Source organism: Spea bombifrons, chromosome 12 (assembly GCF_027358695.1).
Source record: "Spea bombifrons isolate aSpeBom1 chromosome 12, aSpeBom1.2.pri, whole genome shotgun sequence".
Lineage (NCBI taxonomy): Eukaryota > Metazoa > Chordata > Amphibia > Anura > Pelobatidae > Spea > Spea bombifrons.
The window spans coordinates 14,168,878-14,189,645 of record NC_071098.1 but is presented as its reverse complement, the minus strand read 5'-3'; the positions used below and the strand labels follow the sequence as shown (position 1 = coordinate 14,189,645).

The window sequence follows — 20,768 nt, the reverse complement described above, 5'->3', positions numbered from 1 at the left end:
CCTTCTTTACCTTTTTTTGCCAGCATCCTACTTACCTCTTCTTACTATATTTTAGGTGTCTGCCTACAAAAATGTGAATGTGGCCTCTTATGGCTCAGTTATGTCCGATTTGCTCATTTGTCATGCCCATCCAGACCTTCTAGTTTTTGTGTCCTGGCTATTGCCGCTTAATAACAAGATTTCCGTCCTCGTTTCTGCATTCAGACCTATTCTACCTACAGGTCCATATACTTTGATGTTGGAGAGATGCCCTTTTTATTACAGATTGTAAAATGGACACATCCCACCCTTTATAATGTACCCCATAATGTAAGAGAAAAGACATTTTACTAAGACGACATGATGACAGACAGATGTCTCCGAGGTCTCCAAATAAACAGATTTTAGAATCTGATTATTTTTTCTTATTTTATTTTATTGTTTTTTTTTAACGCTTTCCAAATGTGAATTCTTACACAGCCTGATCTCTCAATGCGGATAACACTGCCTTGTGAATGAATTACACTGACTTTGGTCATCAGGAACTATCATCTATGTATTTGATTGCCTGGCTGTCATGTTATCCTTTATCTGATCATATGGTATCTTAAATTCTGTTATTTTGTTAAAATCATATGATGAGCAAAAGCTTGATGAAATATAATAACATCTGCATTAATCATAACCTATTTATATTTTGATGTTTTTTAACCCAGATTGGCAGTTTTCGAGCTATTTTTAATAATAATCCTACCTGCTGCGGGGCTCATTATGCTGTTGGCATTTTGGGCGCACATCCAAAACTCCTACTAGTTACTGCTTTTCAAAATCGGTAATAAAATATGTTACATGTTGCGCCACCGATCAGGAAGAAAAAGGCCAGGTGCATACATGCTGGCAAATATTTTTTTGAGAACAAGAGACTAGTAATGAAAGCGCAAATGTAGTATTTAAAGCATCTTAAACAGCTGAACTGTTTAACTACGGTAGCATGTGGGGGTTTGCCGGATTTATTTATTTTTTAAAGGCGACACGCTACCAACATTTTGTATTGCCGTATTCAACTTAAAAGGCATTGATATATATATATATATATATATATATATATATATATATATATATATATATATATATATATATATATATATATATATATATATATATATATATATATATATATATTAATTACACTTATCTTTAGAAGAAGCTGCAGCAGATGCTAGACTATTGTGGCAATATTACGCAAGCCTGTGCTTGAGCATGCGCACCACTGTGCAAGAGATTCATTCAACTGGACGCATGCGGATGCATAGAGGAGATTTTCGTGAATCCCGCCGTGCATTTGCGAGGGAAAAAAGTTTATTTAAAGATGATGTTTATGCAGCGTTAGAAATATCCTCCCTAGAAGTATCTGTCGCTGATAGGTTAGGGTTTCCATAACCACTGAAAGAGCGTCTTAAAGTTTTATGTGTTATGTGATCAGCGGAGAGAATAAAATGACACTGATCTGCTGTGGTCTATTTGTTTAGAATGCTGTTATAAGCAAATAGATCACAGCCCTATTAAGTGGACCAGCACCTTAAATTAAATGACATCCCCCTGCTTATTGACCATTGGCTACAACATCTGCAAAGGTGATGTCATAAGATTTGCGCCACGGCTTTCAGCAAAGAGGAAACGGCCGCATGTAATTGTCATACACAGAAACAGAATTTAACTGCAGACCCATTCGGCCCATATAGTCAAGAGACAGAGAAGTCTTATAAATTACAACAAAAAATAAAATAAAAAAAAATCCACCCTTTTTCCACTAATTTTATGCTGCGCAATATTTAAATGCCTTGAAATATACCTATATAACAGCTTTGTATGCTAATAATATAATACTGATTATTTAACCTTTTACATAGAGGGGAGAGAGAGCTAATGAATGAGGAGGAGAGAGAGAGCTAATGAATGAGGAGGAGAGAGAGAACTAATGAATGAGGAGGAGAGAGAGAACTAATGAATGAGGAGGAGAGAGAGATCTAATGAATGAGAAGGCGAGAGAGAACTAATGAATGAGAGAGACCATATGTAGATATAGATAGATATATTTATACATGTATGTATGGAGAGTTAGGAGGAAAGTGTGTGTGCATATATATGTATATGTGTACGTGTGTGTATATGTGTACGTGTGTGTATATGTATGTGTACGTGTGTGTATATGTATGTGTACGTGTGTGTATATGTATGTGTACGTGTGTGTATATGTATATGTGTACGTGTGTGTATATGTATATGTGTACGTGTGTGTATATGTGTACGTGTGTGTATATGTATATGTGTACGTGTGTGTATATGTGTATGTGTACGTGTACACACACACACACACACACACACACATATATATATGAGAAAGTATGTCTGTTAGAAGCAAAGAGAGAAGTAAAGGAAGTGTGTTTGCTGCATTGGGGTAATCAGTGCGGTGCGCAGATCATTGCATCCCTTACATGGGGGTAATGAATCGGGAAATGTGAAGATTGACCTTGATTGGCCAGCATGTGTCACATGCCTATAAGGTCTACCAGTCACAGAAATCACAGAAAATCATTACTGAGACATATTGACGCCATTTATGTACAACAGCATCATTACCTGCCTGAGGGTGCACACTTTATTACACATTATATGTAATGTGTGTATATGTATTATAGTATATATATATCGTAGACTGTATATGTTGTGTTATTAAGTATATGTCTCTATACCTTCCTGACAGTCACTGTTCTGCAGCCATATTCCCAGAGCTCTCATAAAGGTGTTGTCTGTAATTAACGGTTTGATGTATTAATTGCAGACAGGCCGGCTCCGGGAGAGATAAAGCAGCATCCAGATTTGTCTCTGATTGGAGACCGACATCCTGGCAACGTGTCATATCGTACACAAGCTATGTGCGCCGCGCTCCCATCTCACCCCACCATCTTTACAAGTTCAAAGCCAGAATGATTCTCTGTATCCCTTTCATCTGGGCCTGGGGAACAGTGATTCATTACCAGGTGGCAGCAGGAACATGAAAGTGTTCACCAACGCAACACCTTATTGTTTATTTTATCATTTTGGGAAGTGTGGCGTGAACAGCCAGGATTATTATGAACTGTTCTGTTCTCGATTCTCCCCATTATACGGGCAGAACACGTACATAATAATCGCAGTAAATGACCCGGGGAGAATGCTTGTGTGTGTTTATGCACCCAAGAACCTCATCACATGCAGAACTTGCTCCTATGCCAGCTTATTCAACACAGACAAGAAAAAGCATGGAGGATTCTTGAAGTTATGTGTGTGTGTGTGTGTGTGTGTGTGTAGGTGTGTGCATTTTCTTTCTACTGACTTTTTGGAGGACTGCTAGTTACGTCTTTGTAGCATGCTTTGGTCAGCCCTGTAGTGTAATGATGGAAGATCGAATGTGTGCAGTGCTAATTTTCCAAACAAAAGGCTGTTATTATTAAGAAATTACCATCTTTTATGATGTTATGTGGCTGAAGCCGTCTCCTGCTTATATTAATGAAACATGCAGGTTACCATTAAAATTTTCAATTAAATATGTTTTGTTGGTTTTTCCATCTGAGTTGTCCAGTCCATGCATCTTCTGGACTGGTATCATCTTTCAAATGCCTTATTATCATAACATGTTCACTTGTTGACTTGCGTTTCCCTGCCTGTCATGGGCTGTGATAATCCCACATTTATGATCAAACTAGAGTAGGAAGAAGGGTTCAGTTTATGATGTCTGAGAGTGCATAACACAACCCAGTAGAAGCTTGCTGCCATGCAATGTTTAGCAAGTATTAGGGAGCTGGCTGTCAAGACTCGCCCCTTACCTCTGACCGTCTGTTGAGTTTCTCAGAACAGATACAAATGGAGAATGATAGCTAGTTAATCAGGAACCATTAAGTGAGACGAGCATGAAGTAGCCCAACGCCATCTCCTGCATTCAGCCTCCCGTAGACAGCTTCTTGAGAGATTATCAGCAGTGAAGGCTCTATAGACTTTGGACCATGGTTCAAGTGCTACTTCTGTATCATGGGAAGCGTAAAGCTCAGCTGAAGTTTCCTAGTTTTACAGGCTCGGGCTGTTCAGATGGTTTGTCTATCTCAGTTATTACAGATTATCTGTATTATATCGTATTAGTAAGTTTCCCTGATCTCCTGTCCATATTTGTATCTTTTGTACACCAGATCCAGTAGATCCGTTGGATATAGTACTATTGCTTGACAGGATAGTTATGATCAACCTGCATAGCTTCCTGGTCACAAATAATAAAACTATCCAAGAGGCATATTTCTCTTCCTCCAGTCTCAGTGGTGTTAGAAGATGAATTTGAATAAGCAAGTCTCTGGTGGAGCTTCTGGTTATTTTTGGGAATCTGGAATTTGGTCTTAATCAGCCTGTTTTCATTTTGTGTTTCCTTGTTTATGACCTGTGGAAATGATAGACTTTCTGATTGTTCATATATCCTTTCTATATCCATTGGCATTAACTATATCATTTGTCCAGTGTTGAACACCACCACACATTAATTTACAAGTTTTTTTTTTTCTTGTTGCAAATTGGCAATATTATGTTCAGCTGTCCCCAATATCCCTCTGATACTCTGTTTCTGAATTGTTACCATGCAAGTAAATATATTCGTTTATATTCTGCTGTATTTCCTCTGCCTTTGTTATATGAATAGGTCTTCCCACACATCCTCATCAACTGGGACTAACGATCATGTGTCCATTAGTCTGCTCTTTCTTTATAGTGTATAAAGAATTATGTATTTCTGCGAAGGGCTAATTTGCATTTTCAAAAAGCTCTTTGAGGGCTAAGATTGTTTTTTCATCTACCACTCAACCCAATAGAAATAAAACAAGCTAGAGCCTGGCCCATGTAGAAGGGTGGGCATGGTAGCTCACATGACCGCGACAATTCAGTGAAGACTGTCTTCCTTACATTTCCATTTTGTTCTGGCCCGAACCGCCTCACTCAGTCATGGTCCTCCATAAAAAGAAAAATGCTGATATCCCTGATCTGAATGTAACTGCTGGATGTGCAACAACTTCCAACAATAAGAGAGACAATATAAAATATCCTTCTTTATACCACTGTGTGTGTGCAGTTTTGTTGCGAGTGTGATTTCTTGGTTCATGAATGTATCTTTATTTGCAGAACAATCGCCATTCTAAATTCAGGTCAGTGGTTTGCTGACATAGCGCTTTTCCATCCTCTTGATTCCGTGTCGGTATTCTGACCATTTTTTTCCTTGCTAATTTAGCATTTTACGTTTTTTCCAATTTTGCTATTTTACGTTAAATTGCGATCATATTTTGTAATTTATACATTGAGATTTACCAAGTTGTAAAGATTTTTTTATTCTGTGTAGGTCAATAGGACAGGAGTAAGACATCTCCAAACCTCCTAATACATCTTTCTGCTAGAGCTCTATTCACCAAACAGGGAGTTGCGATGAAAAATGCATTGAGTACATTGACGAGTCCAATTTTTGTTGAATTTCTTCTTCAAAAAGATCTGAGCGGACCCTGCGTAAAAGTGGGGGAGGCAAAATATTTATTCTTGCAGCTTGTCGTTCAATGAGCAAACCTTGGTGCCTTCAGATTGTGCACGCATTTTGTTGGCTTCTGATGACGCGCATTTCATCAATTGAAATATATACGTTCTTGTTAGCAGTGATGTCTCGAATTGTTTTGCATGTGCATTTTTCTTTGCTTATCCCCTTTTGTTTTTATGAAAGTTAAGAGAATATTGCTGAATCTTATTGACTGGCGACTATTATTATTCTGGTTGTATGTTTACATGCGGTTGAATTCAGTGTAATCCCAATCCGCAGACTAATCTCCGGAGTGACATCCTATTGCATCCTGTCTCCGTACCCTGATCATACCCCCATGCATTATAAAGCTGCCTGGTGGCTACCATACAATTGATGTTAATTAGCCATTGATATCCTGCCAATTTTCCTATAAAACCCAGCTGATTTTACATTCATATTTTCCCGGATGTCCACAAACATCTTTCGGCTTTCATGCTTAATTACTAAACATATCCAACAATGTCGCGCTGATTTGCATTTGATAATCTTATGTAAATGTAACGCTAAATACGTCTCATTGTTATATCAATTCGGCATTGGTACCCTAATGATTTTCCATAAATACCCCAGTGATGTCCATTAATATCAAGCTGATTTACCATTGGTATTGTGCTTTTTGTGTGATGTGTTGCTGTTGTTTTTTTTTTATTTTTATTTTTTGTTTTATTTTAATGTCATTTGTTTTCCTTGTTTTTTTTCTCATTCAGATCCCCCTACCACCCTCCCACCACCCACAACAACCACCACCACCACTACCACAACCACCACACCCCTCATTCCAGGTATGGTACCCTCATTAAGTGTGTGTTTGTCACCTCCCTGCATGGGCTATACATCCAGGGAGATGCTTGGGTGGGCCAGAAGGGCAAGAACTGTATGACCCGGACAGATGTTTGGGTCCCGTGTACCACAATGGTGGGAAATGTCCTTATAATTGAATCATTCCTGAATATCACTGTCTTCAGCATGGATTGATGCCACTAAGTCTACAATCAAATTTCTGGTGTTAAAAAAAATAAAAATACACTTACAAAAACTTGTAGAAAGCAAGTTGCTCAGTCTAGACTAGAGATATTCCTAGAGATATCTCCTGAGTCTCTCTATTAAATTATCGTGATATTATTAAATCATATATGTTCACAGCTAGTCATGCTGAACGGCTAAACGTTTGCCACCTAGGTCTGATTACATAGTCAACCGTGTCTCAACATAGTTGTAATATGAGGATGCCTTTTGTATCCTCAGATTACTTTGTGGACCTCCAGACTGTCAGTCTGCAAAATCTAAGGCAAAGTCAATATTATAGATAGTTGATATCAAGGGCACATCGATGGATCTGATCCAGGTCCTGTGTTTACAGATCAATACTTGAGCAGTTTACAGCTTATAAAAGTTACTTTACAGAATATTGTGCTATCAGAGTAGCATAAATTCTAAGATGCCGCAGTTTCACCTGGTCCCTCACCCCCTTTATGATTTATTTACTTTATGCTTGGCATGCAAATTATGTACAATGCCTAGAGGAAGCCGAAAGGGGCACGTGATGTCACTATCACTCCTAGCCGTGTTACATGTGGCAAATGGTCTACCTTTAGGCTTGGCTCCTCATTTGCATGCTATGCCTAAAGGAAACATGTTATGTAGTGGGATGGGAGGGGATAATGCAAATATAGCTCATTATCTTCACATTTGCTTTGGAATCGTCTGTAAAAATGATTAAATGAGGCAGCACAAAGAACAAATGACCTATGGTTAATTTTGGTTGAAATGTTCACTCTATATGTGCACTATAGCTGAAATACTGGTGGTGTTTTTCCAAAGCATGGATTTTATTTGCTACGTTTTGCTGAAGCTTTTTTTGGATACTTCTGGAGCAGAAGCAGCGCAAGACATAAATCCGTGAAGACATGGATATATTTGAGATACCATTTAAAAACCAAATACATTTACTGACGTTAGATACTCCATGCATGGCCGTGTGCTTGCGTCTCCTACGTATCTCTTCTTTTACCTCTTACTACCCCAATTTAAACATTCCTTCTTATCTTCCCTTTGTAATATTTCTTGCTTCTTTCCTCGTTCTCTTCTTTTGCCCCAGTGGTTAGCCCCAAACTAAAGAGAGAGTGCTGTAAGTGGTCGGAAATCTATGACAAAAGCAAGCTTTAACAGGGGGTTGGAGGTTATCTTTAGTTTTGCCGTAAAGAGTGGTAAGCTGTGTCAATCAACAATGAGCAGGAATGATAAATGTATTCCAAGAGATCCCAGGGTCTGTCTTTCTCCACGTTAACCGAGACAGACGTATTCCTGGCTCCATATCCAGAAATGAAGACAGGTCGGTAAGTCTTATATACCGATCTCCAGACCTTTTATATTAAATGGAATACTGGCACTTACTGTTAAATATAAAAAAAAAATCAATGGAAATGCTTTGGTGCAGCAATGCCAAAGGCGATAAACAGTCTTGGAGAAACGTCTGTACTCGTGACCTAACAGCAAGGTTAGAGATTTATTGGTGTAATTCATTTAGAAGAAAAGAGAGAAAAAAGATTTATTTGTGGGTTTGAAACTTCTTTATTTTGGTCCATGAAATGTCGATGTCCTGTATTTTACCTAGTAATAGATTTCTGCTTGGAATTTATACCCCAGGAGTGCAGCTTCCTCTCCAGCAGCTATATCTCAACACCATATATATAGATATAGATATATATCGTCTTCAAACGCAATTGGGATTTTCACTACCCTACTATAATTAGAAGTGGCAGGAGAGGAAGAGTTCTTTAAGAATCACTTTTTGTGACTTTTGTTCTAGATTAAAGTATTTAATTTAATATTTAGTGGTCTATTTTAGATACTCAGCCTTTCATACTAACCAGCGACCGACGCTGTTATTTGGGATCTTGGTGCCTGGGGTGCGGTCAGAGTGACCTTTTTTTCTGGTTCTGTGTATGCAGCTTTGTGAAACCCTACAGCAGACCCAAAATAATCCAAGTTTAAAAGGAGGTTGCTTTTTTTTTGTCAGCAAATTTCATAATTAGTCTTTCAGTTATGCATCTGCAAGATCCACTTATCAGAAGGACCTTGATTAGACTGTTCTCTCTTTCCTTAATTAAAAAAATAAGTAAAACAATTGGTAGCTTTTTTCCCCTTAATCTATCTCTTCAAATTATAAGAGCTAGATAATAATACCCTTCTCAGGCTGCACCCCTGTATGTGTGTGTGTATATGTAAAAAAAAAAAAAAAAAAATATATATATATATATATATATATATATACCGTGTGTGTATATATATATATGTATATACGGTATATACCGTATTTGCTCAATTATAAGACGACTCCCCAAAATGGTAATGTTAATTTGGGAAAAAGAAAAAGCCCGAATATAAGACTACCCTATAAGAAAAAAGTTTTACTAGTAAATATTAATTCACATGTAAACTATTTTTCATTTTTAATAAAACTATGATTGAGAAAAAAAAATGTTTATTTCCACCCTGCCCCCAGTTATGCACATCTGCCTCCCTGACATGCCTTTTAACCCCCTTTTTGCCACTCTGTCCCCCAGATATCCCTTATAAACCCCTATATGGCACTCTGCCTCCCTGACATGCCTCCAGAAAACCATTATCCCCCCCCCACCTTACCAGTGCATCCCTAGACTTGTCCCCCGTGCTTCAGACTCCCTGGTGTCTAGTGGGGCAGCCAGTGGAGGTCTGTGCGCAAACAACCTCCGCTGCTGCCGACACTTCCGCAGGGGCTTCTATGACGGAGTGCTGGCAGCAGCAAAGGTTGTCTGCACACATCAACAGACCCCCACCGGCTGCCGAAGAGGAGGATCCAAGTCCATGCAGCGCTGCGGGGGATTTTGATCTTAGTCCTGTAGTCAGACCTCTATTAGACCTAATTATCAGTAAAAAATTTACATAGAAGTAATTTTCTTTTTGTGTATAATACACCTTTGTGTCTTAACATGTGACTATTATGCATAGCATTAACAGTGTGCTATTATAGATATCTATAATACATCTTTCCACATACATTCTCCATGAACCTTCTAAATAAATCTTCTAAATCTCTACATTATCAACCTTCTTCCTGCCATATTACTTTTCATATTCCAGATCCTTGTGCAGAACATTCTGTCTTCCTTATAGCCACATGTATATGAATCCACTTTCATATTTTTCGTGCATCCAAATTATTATTATTGGATCATTATTTTTTTTTATACAGCACCATCGTATTCTGTAGTGCTGTCCATACAGTTTAATTACCTGGTACTGTTATTTTAGCTTTGTCTACAGCGCAGATTGACTTTGAAAATAATGAATTGGTACACAAGATGTTTCACTCACTGTCTTTACACAGTTTTAGGTTCCAAAACTTTGCTGTCCTGGTACTTAATTACAGCTTTCCTTGTCTAGCAGCTACTGGTTACCAAGGTCCTTGTCCAGCTCAGGAGAGGTCAAGTGGTTTTGAGTGTGGTGGCTCCTCACATTCGTGAGATTATACATTTCCTATGGACACAGCTGCTTAATTAAAGGGAATTTCAAATGTGGTCTGCTATTTTCAGTGTCTGATCTATGAATTCGTAGTAAATTACAGTGTGCGTCCCCCGTGGAGACCATAAAGCCTTGGGTTGTTAGAAATATAGGGTCACCATGATTAGTCGTGCCACGTGGAGTGCTGTTTTTTTCCATTTGGATTCATAGACCATACGAAAAACGCTCAAATATCTGAACATTACAATGTGCACATTTATTCTCTCCAGTGGGGGATATCTTCCAAAAAGTTGAAGGACTTTATAAAAATAACTGTCCTCCATAGATTACAGAGGTGAAAAAAGACTGTGAAAGTGGAATTACACGCTCTGCTTTAAATCCTGAAGAAATTGGTGTAATTCATAGACTAACATGTTTGTTCTTTAAAGATCACCCCTGTCTTTTTATATTAATGTGTTTTCTTAATATAGAGCCAACAATTTACGCAGCGCTTCTTACAATACTTATATACAAGGGGAATAACAAAACTAGAATTAACAGACTAAGACAAACGCATACATTAGATAAAAAGGGATAAAAGGGTTACAATCTAAGGTAGATCTTATTTCCTTTACAGTGACGCACCATGCGTATAAAGTCCTTTTTATGGGTAAGATACATGTAAACATTTCACAAATATTTGTTTGAACCATCTATAAAAAATTTACGATACGTAAAATCTTTGTGTATGAATGAAACACATATTTTATTATAGCTTTGTACAGGCCTTCTTGTCAGTCATTGTCACTGTATCATTGAAACAACATGTTTATAGAACATCCCGTCTCCTTAAAACCGCTAAGAACCTATTGCCCTCGGTTCCTTACCCCCCTAAGATTCTGCCCCTTTGAGGACCGGAGGTAAGTGGGAGGTGTCTCACTCGTGTATGACTGTCATGTTTTCCCTTGTCTTATTGACTCTAATTGCTGTGCAAAATCATTATTGCTTGTGTATTATCTGTTCCCTTTATTTTGTCCCATTTTTCCCTTTTTTTGCATGCTGTTCCTCCCGTTTCTTCCCTTCCTCCTCCTCTTCCCGTGTGTAGATGCAAGTGCAACGACAGAGCCTGCGGTTCACGGTTGGTATCAGCTTTCTGTTCTTTATTTCTGAGCTCCAACAAGCCAAGTCTAGAATTTAAAGGGATTGGGATATCTAGAGATAACCTTAAACATGAGAGGGTGGTCTATGCTATGCAAAATTTAATTAGGCAATCCAGTAGTTCTCATTAGTTGGTGGTATTAAATTTCATCCTCTAGACTGGGGTGGTTAATACCTTTTATTTTCTCTAGATTAAATCCCTTTGCTTGTAAGTTCTTGGCATGTTGGTGCCCATGCTTTTTATATATTTTGTCCATATTCTGGTCCACTCCTCTGACCTAAGCATGAGATGCATCTAGTCCAGATGTCTAAGCTATGAGAATCTGGAGCGTGGGTTCTGGAGCAGCTTAATTAGAGTTGGTGAGATTTGTATAATTTGGTGTCCAGCGGAGCTGCTTTGATACAAATGCTTTCATGTTTTGGTTTGTATTGCTCGCTCTTTGCCCAAGTATAGCATCTTACATCTTTGTGCAAAACCGTGCTTGGAAGCGTATCTTCATGTCTGTCATGCTCTAACATTCCAAACCATGTCCAACCTCTGGTTCACATTCCCATACACCAGACCATAAGACTAGCCCAGATTGCATATGGCTTCCTTCTCCGGTAACCAAGGGCTGTCTTTTAATCTTGCATGTAACATGTTAAATTCTATAGTTATACCCTACAAAATTCAGTGCCGTTCATACACTTACAACGTAGCATGTTACAAGTTAAATCATCATGATTTAACATTATATATTCAACATGATACGTCATATGTGTGTTAAACCCATAGGCGTGACTTGTAACAGGTTACTCAAGCACTCAACCCGCTCATTCTCACGTGTGATCATTCAGTGTTACATATTCATTTCTGAGGTCTAATGTAATGAAGATTATCATTTCTTCTGACCGTTAATATGCTTAACTGCTAAGATCATATTTTGTCACACATTGAATCCTTTGGATGTATCACGCAACATGTTTCTTGTTCCTAAGGACGATGCACAGAGCTGTGTACATTCTCCTGCTGTTTAGCACCTCCATCTAATTAGAATGTCTAAGGAAGGTTGTGAGACACATATTCCGTGTATACAGTGTGACATTCTGTCTGTATACATTAATTTACATATACAGTTAGTCTGCAGAGAAGTTTAATCAGGAGGAATTTATCCTTGTATAAATGATACACTACGCTGACAGTTTGCATTACTCCTCCTCCCAAGCTGGAGCAGATTTATTATTATCACTTTGCCAGCGTTGGCTTTAATCAGGATTCCTTGCATGCACAAGCCTGAGAAAGCCTGACCTCCTTTACTCTCCTCCTTTGCTTACTCTCCACATATTCAATTTTTCCTTCATCAGCTGGTCTCCTTTCCTTATATGCAGTTTGTGCCCTGTCTCTGCTTCTATCTCTCCCCTTTCCCCCTCTCTCTGCCTCTCCCCTTTCCCCCTCTTTCTGCCTCTCCCCTTTCCCCCTCTCTCTGCCTCTCCCCTTTCCCCCTCTCTCTGCCTCTCCCCTTTCCCCCTCTCTCTGCCTCTCCCCTTTCCCTCTCTCTGCCTCTCCCCTTTCCCTCTCTCTCTGCCTTTCTCTTTTTCTCTGCCTCTCACTTTTTTTGTATATTTTCACCTCCCCTTTTCACATTTATCTTTCCCTTCATTTTTTCTTTCCTCCCTGTTTTCCCTCAACACTTCTTATTTTTTCTGCTCAATTCTCTCTTCCTCCTTTTTTGACCCTTCATTTTCCTCTTGTTTCCCCACATTTGTCTTCCAAAGTTTCCCCCTCTGGTTTTCATTTCATTCTGGCTCATGTTTTGAAACCATTTTCTTCACACATGTGTCTCGCCGTGCCTCCTACAGCCTGCACATGCTTGTTAACATGGGAGAGAACTTGACGTTGGCACTCCATACTACGCACCATATGTGGTCACCTACATACCTTCAGTTCCTCTTTCCTAAATCCCCCACTTGCACTGGCATTCCATGTTTCTTATCCCTTAACCTTTTAACCCGGTGCCTTTGACTGCCGTATCTCTCTCCCCTTCACTCTGTCTCTCTTATATTCTAAAATAGCTGCATTATTTGTTCATGGTCCTCGTACGTGCTGCATCTCGTTGCATGGTGAGGGGTGCATGGAAACTGTGCCCTTTGCTTTTTGATCATTCTTCTGGGTTTTATGTTTCTGTGTATGCTCGGTATTTTTTCTTTTGTTCTGGATTCCTGTGAATGTTATGAACAGACTAATGCTTCTGCCATTTAGAGTAACATCACTAATTCTTCACAGGGAGGACAATGCCAGCGTGGCACCTTTACCATGTATGCCAGAGTAACCAAGCGCTTGTTTGCTGATGTGCTTTTGGCATTAGAAAGGACCCAGAGGACACTCCTCAGAGTACTGTTCCTGCTGTAGATTTGAGTGCCACGCCATCAATACAACAATGGGGGATTTATTCACTAAAGTGAGAGTCTCAGGTCACTATTTTTTATGAAGGGCCAGCACTGTTAAGTCTCTCCAGTCTCCCTGGCCCTGTGTAAAGCATATTTCAGTAGGCGAAGCATCTAAATAAATCTCACTGGGGATTGACCTTCATAATGCACAGTGAATAAACTCCACTCTTTTACCTGCATTTCAGCCTCATATGTTCACATATTCCTCTTAATTCTGATTTCTGCCCACTCTCCTCTTCTTCATTCCCTCGCGTTCACTTTGTTTTGCTTGGCTTTGGGTCCTGTGAATTTTCTGACCTTTAGTTCATCCCTCTTACTGTTTGTCATGTTTCCCCTATCTGCTTTATTGCACATTTCCCTGTCTGCTATTAATGGCTGCGGTCTGCCGTAAGTCCGGCCAGACATTCTGCTGTACGCGTTCCTAATGTCACTTTAGTCTGAATTTTCTTCTCAGCCTCCAGTGCCCTAGATGTGAATAGATTTTTGTCTTTTAACCTGCACACATCTGGAAGTGCGTATTTCAGGGAAAATTTCACTGCCCTGAATTTTGTTTAACTTTAAACGTCCCTACTTATAGGAGCTCTCTGGCTGCTGCACTGTGCCGCTATTTTTCTCAAGTTGTTCAGTCTGATTTACTGAGAGTTTCACCAGTTCTGGATGACTGAATTTCCTCATGAACAGTGAATCTGTTGAGTAGAAGCCTCTTTTACCTTGAATGATGATCTCAACCATTTTTGTATAGCCAGGCTGTTATGCTTTCCATTGCGTCTTGATATAAGTTGGATTTAAAGTTAACTTGAAATGTGGTTGAGTAGGTAGCCAAGTTCACTGTAATTTTGAAGTTACTCCTTTTGAGCCAGCTTGGTTGGAAAGACCACTGGACCTCAGGAACTCTACTCGACTACCAGATCACACCAGTTTAACCCGTAGTAAATAGACCTTGTGATTGTCTTCATAAATTGTCTCCTGTCCTCCATACCTGTCCCCTTCTTGTCTTCTGTCTGTTTTCTTATGATCTTTGAGCTGTATTTTCCAACCTTCTTAGGCTTACTTGCTTTCTGGAGACTAGCCATTATGTCATGTTTTTTTCCAAAAATGCAATTGGAAATGAATTCTGATTTGTTGGACAGAAAGGTTTTGGCTTTGGGAAGAGTAGACATAATAGAACATAATGATGGTCTTAGCATGTGGCAGAGGGTTGGTTTCGTAAGTATGCCTCAGACTAACAAGACAAAAACTAATAGCCGTTTTCTAATAATGGCATCATCTTTTCTGTCTGCCCCGGGAGATGACCTTGAGCCAAGACACATGAGGGCAGGCTGACACGAGAATATTATAAAGGGTTACTGTTGTGCTTTTGTGTGCGTTATATGGTGTGACAGCAAAAAATCATTGTCAGTACATAGTGATTTAATTGGCATATATATATATATATATATATATATATATATGTATATATATGTATATATATAGATAAAACTGCAAATATCATCCAAATTCGCATAACAGATCTGCTTTAAGATATTATTCTTATGACTTCCGGTTGGAGTCATGTGATGCTGTAACTGTAGATATACATATCATGTGTTAGAACAGGCAAGAGAAGTAAAAGGACAAATAAGATAACAGTGATAAGCGATTTTATACAAATTTGAGAATTAAGGAAATTGATGGACCAATAATATAATTTTTTAATGTATGGGCTTTTTCCCTTTTTGCAGTCACTACAGTTAGCTCCCTTCATTTTTTTGGGGGGGGTATTTTGAGTATGCAGATTAAAAACCCATTCCTTAAATTACTCCAATTGTAAAAGTATATTAAAAAGAAAATCTAAGGGACAAACCATTGTTCTGAAAGTCTACATCCCATGTAATGCACCATACATTACTGACATGGTAAGGTTTATGTGGAGCGCAATTGTAATCTCTGGAAATATTTGATTTAAACAATGGGTGAGATTTATCACATGTAAAGCCAGTGGTCCGGCACATGTAGATAAAACATAACCATTAACAAACAGAGTTTGCCATTAGGAACAGTCATCATCATCAGTGCATGTCACAAGTAAATGGATGCAATTTGCTACCTAATAACAATGTTAAAAGCATCTTGGAACAAAAGTATTTTTAGCCAAAAGATCGAGGATGGGGTTGTTAACAAGTCATAAAGACACGTATGAGACGAAGGCTGTGAGGTGCTAATTGCTTTACATATCACTAGCATTATTTATCCCCGTTGGCCACCTCTCTTCTGTTGCGCTAAACGATTAAACTGTTATCACTCTGTGGCCAGAGCGTTAATGGCGAATACTAATATCATTTATTGTAAAATGCAGCCTTATTCATTGTAATGATGCAAGCATTGGACGCATTGGGCAAGGGTCTATTCGCTCCTTGACTTAAGTATTCATTATGAAGGACCAACCTCAGTGAGCTTTTTGCTGCAGGAATAGCTTGGCTCACCCTGTATAATATATAGTCAAATTAGTGAAGGTTCTTGAAAATCTCTTTACACATTGACTTATGCATTATACAGGGCCTTTTTCTCTGGACATACCTGCTATTAATAGCCCTTCATAATAGTGGAGGCATTGGTTAGATACTGACAGAGCGGTTCTGGGTATTGGTAGAAAGGTCATTAAGTGCTCTGGTTATTGTTCCATAGCAGTATGTATAGTACAGACGTGGGACACGCTGACAGCTCCGTGATCGGGTGTATTCACAACACATTGAGGCATCGGCTGTTTGTGTTGCCCCTGATACCACTATGTTGGATAAGTGTTGGAAGGATCTGGAGCAGGAACGGCTCATGTAAACTGAATAATGTTGGGGGTGATGGCTACCGCTGGAACAGACATTGTGTGAGCACGGACATATTGATTACTAATAAGGGGGGGGGCCGGATAACACGTCCGATAAACAGGAGCTGATTGAGCAGCAATATGTGGTTGTATTATTGCACTATAGACACTGCTTATATATTAATGCAGCTGCCGCCCACTGATTGTTTTTTATTACACATCACCCTCAGCCAGACAGGTTTTAACAAGGAGGGATATCCATTTTAGTTCTAACCCACTCTTACGCTATACTAATTATACACGCATTGTGAGGCAAAAGCATTGAAAGTCCCCAATTTGCTGCCGCTGTAATGTCACCAATAAAAAATCCCGATGCTAGAAGAAGACGGTACATTGAGATCTGCAGCTGTAAATAATAGGGGCGTTTGTCATCCAAGGCTTTTTCACTGTCTGTTCCGCTATATGAAACTTGTAGGCTTCTTTTATAGTATTTTTTCTCGTTCCATAAGAGATGCTTACAATAAACGCAATCCTTATGGGGAATGTTTTCATTTGTTGGTCTAGATTCATCAGACTCTGTTGAAATGTGAGCTAATACAACATGCAGTAGACAGCAGCTTTCAAAACTATTATCTTTGAAATACCACTTAATACATCATGTGCCCGCTTGGAAAAAAAAAAAGTGATTTGTAGAAATGAAAAAACCATAATTTACCATGGCGTATGGTTTGTGATAACTTATGTTTTACAAACACTAGCAGAAAGCTTATTGTTAACGCTTTAGCACTGGGTGAATGAAATGACTTTATACAGTCAGCGGTGCAGCACCAACCTTCAAATGGGATGATGCTTTAAGAGCAGAAAGGGTATCAAGCCATGGTATTGGACCCTGCTGCTCACGCACTCTGATTTTTAACATTAAGGCTATTATGAGATTGTGCTGACCAATGCCACCCACCCTCCCTTATTAACAATCCCAAACCAGAGATTTATCACAGTCCAAATATGTCCCAGAGAAAATGTGTTTAAGAAACACACTTCTTTAACCCCTTAAGGACAATGGGCGGTCCCAAAACCCATTGAAAACAATGCATTTTGAGCCCGTACATGTATGGGCTTTGTCATTAAGGGGTTAAAAAAAAAAAACCCCAAAAAAACTTTACATCCATTAGAATGCTCATAGGCAGGGTTTGAATTCTGTGCGGGAAGTTTACAGGCAGGGTTTGAATTCTGTGCGGGAAGTTTACAGGCAGGGTTTGAATTCTCGGCAGGGACGTTTACAGGCAGGGTCTGAGTACTCGGGAGGGACGTTTACAGGCAGGGTCTGAGTACTCGGGAGGGACGTTTACAGGCAGGGTCTGAGTACTCGGGAGGGACGTTTACAGGCAGGGTCTGAGTACTCGGGAGGGACGTTTACAGGCAGGGTTTGAGTACTCGGCAGGGTTTGAGTACTCAGCCGGAAGTTTACAAGTGTTAAGTTCCCAACCACATAAGTTTCAGCAGGATTATGAATAGAGCCAGAGCCGGCCTTAGGTGTTCTGGCGCCCTGTGCGGACTACTCGTCTGGCGCCCCCCCATCCCAAAAAAAGAAAGGAATCAAAACTTGTAACAAAACCCCAATCACTATATACTACGCCAAACATTGATGTGGTGTAGGCCTACCACTTCATTGTCTGGCTTAGTAGTAGGGATGCACCGAAACGAATTCTGGACTGAAACCAAAAGTGCAGCATTTACCTGGCCGAAACCGAATATGACCCCCCCCCACACCATAACACATAACAAAACAATTAAATAACAATATTTATATATATATATATATATATATATATATATATATATATATATATATATGATTAACAGCAATCACATTCTTATCATGCCCGCAGATTCCAGGATGTACTCGTAGACTACTTGGCATGATAGGAGTATGATTGCCCTATGTACCCCGTCTCACTCCATTCTCCCTATCTACCCCCTCCTAACTATCTACCCTCTCCCTCTTTGAAGTTCACTTACCTTTCAGGAGTCCTGCGGTGGGGGTGCAAGGCCTCTGCCTCCCAGCTCTGCCACTGTATGGAACAGTATAGAGTGATGGGAGTTATGATGTACTTTAGAGCATAATTATATAATGAAAAATACATTGGAAATGATACAGCATAACACCCATCACTCTCACACACTTACCAATCCACACATATACCAATCCACAAACATATACCAATCCACACACATATACCAATCCACACACATATACCAATCCACACACATACACCAATCCACACACATACACCAATCCACACACATACACCAATCCACACATATACACCAATCCACTCCACACATATACACCAATCCACACACATACACCAATCCACACATATACACCAATCCACACTTATACACCAATCCACTCCACACATATACACCAATCCACACATTTACACCAATCCACTCCACACATATACACCAATCCACATATATACACCAATCCACACACACATATACACCAATCCACACACACATATACACCAATCCACTCCACACATATACACCAATCCACTCCACACATATACACCAATCCACACATATACACCAATCCACACATATACACCAATCCACTCCACACATATACACCAATCCACATATATACACCAATCCACACACACATACCAATCCACACATATACACCAAACCACACATATACACCAAACCACACATATACACCAATCCACACATACACCAATCCACACATATACACCAAACCACACATATATACCAAACCACACATATATACCAATCCACTCTCACTGTCACTCTATGCTTTCCTACCTTTCCTCTTTCAGTTTCTTTGCCTCCTCTTCGCTCTTCTTCTTAGTTCTTCTGTCTTCTCTTCTTCCGGGTCAGAGGGCACGGAGACCGGTGGGCGCGGCTTCAGTGCTGTGCGCCGGGATCTGACAGCAAACCCCGGCGCACAGCAGCTGTTGCCGCGGGGATCACAAGGGAGCGGTATCGGAGGTCTGTTAAAGACCTCCGATACCGCTCCCTTGCGAGCCTGCTCCTCCAGCGGCGGACATTACTGTCCGTCTCTGGAGGGGTGCCGGGTGCCCCCATACTGGCGGCAGCGGACCCCGCGGCGGCAGTGGCGTCGGACCGCGCTGCGGCGGCGGCGGACCCCACGGCGGCGCCCCCTGGAGTGTGGCGCCCTGTGCGGTCGCACAGGTCGAACACCCCAAAGGCCGGCCCTGAATAGAGCTATCATGAGTGATCAGGAATTTTTACACCAAAGATGTACAGTGGTTCTATGTGGAATCTAGTGCCCTCCTACATTGGATTGTCCCTGGTCGCCAGTGTTAAAGGTGATGGGGGTTGGTTGTAGTCCTGCAGCAGCAAGAGTGTAGATTAACCATGTCTTAGAATGTATAGTCTAACGTTTGTATTAACCAACAGTTATATGATTTACAGCTAAATTAGTCAAACATAAATCTTTTCAAACATTTATTATACAATGATTGTTTTCCATACTTCTTGGTACACGTACGTTGCACAATTCTACAGATGTTCTACACAAAGTACGCACAGATCCACTATAGGAGGAGGTATTGCTGCACATGCAATTCACACCCTTTCAGCAAGCATATTACAGAAAGCCCCTGCTGTGTGTCTTCTTCCTCCCCACTGTGCCATAGCAGGTAACCACATAATGTTCTGTGGCTTTAAGATTCATTCTGTGTGTCTTCAGTGACATTATCAGTGGGAGTTACTGAGCGTAGAGAGAGACGCTGCAGGAAAATGTACATTTATTACTCGGATTAAGCAAGGAAATGTACAATTCTAAAATCAGTGATATGGAGAGCACGCACACAACAGTGCTGCCTTATTAAACTATATTCATTCTGAATATCACATATGTAACCCACCCCTGCTGCATTTAGAGAGTTAAAATGCTTCTTAATACTATGCAATATTACCATTTGTGTCCTCTTTGACAGAACAAATTCCATTATGTATTTTCACTAAGTGCTATAAAATGAATAATTGTGTGCAAGGCAGGTCAAAGGGCCAAAAGAATTATCTTAAAAAAACAAAATAAAGTCCTTTTTCAGTTTTAAATAATAAAAATATATATATATTTTTAATGTTAAGATATCCATCTCAGCAGTTGGCTTTTTCTAGTATAAGCAAGCACTGTATAAACGCAGCCATGCGGACCCTGTGCGTTCTTGTAGATTGAAGAAGCAAAAATGCATTTCATATCTACTTTTTTTTCTAGTTATATATGAA

General features: G+C 39.7%; 1 protein-coding gene across 5 annotated transcripts in view; it reads left to right on the top strand.

Moving 5' to 3' along the window:
- The window catches only part of CADM1 (cell adhesion molecule 1), a 116,350-nt gene that overhangs the window by 87,751 nt on the left and 7,831 nt on the right, over positions 1–20,768 (top strand). For 2 of the 5 annotated variants that reach the window (XM_053452675.1, XM_053452672.1), the window contains 2 exons: positions 6,325–6,399; positions 11,205–11,237. The exons of 1 other annotated variant lie outside the window; for it this stretch is intronic. In XM_053452675.1, coding sequence (XP_053308650.1) covers positions 6,325–6,399; positions 11,205–11,237 — 108 coding nt within the window. The remainder of the gene's footprint in view (positions 1–6,324; positions 6,400–11,204; positions 11,238–20,768) is intronic. 2 more of the 5 variants (XM_053452673.1, XM_053452674.1) reach the window with 2 other exon arrangements.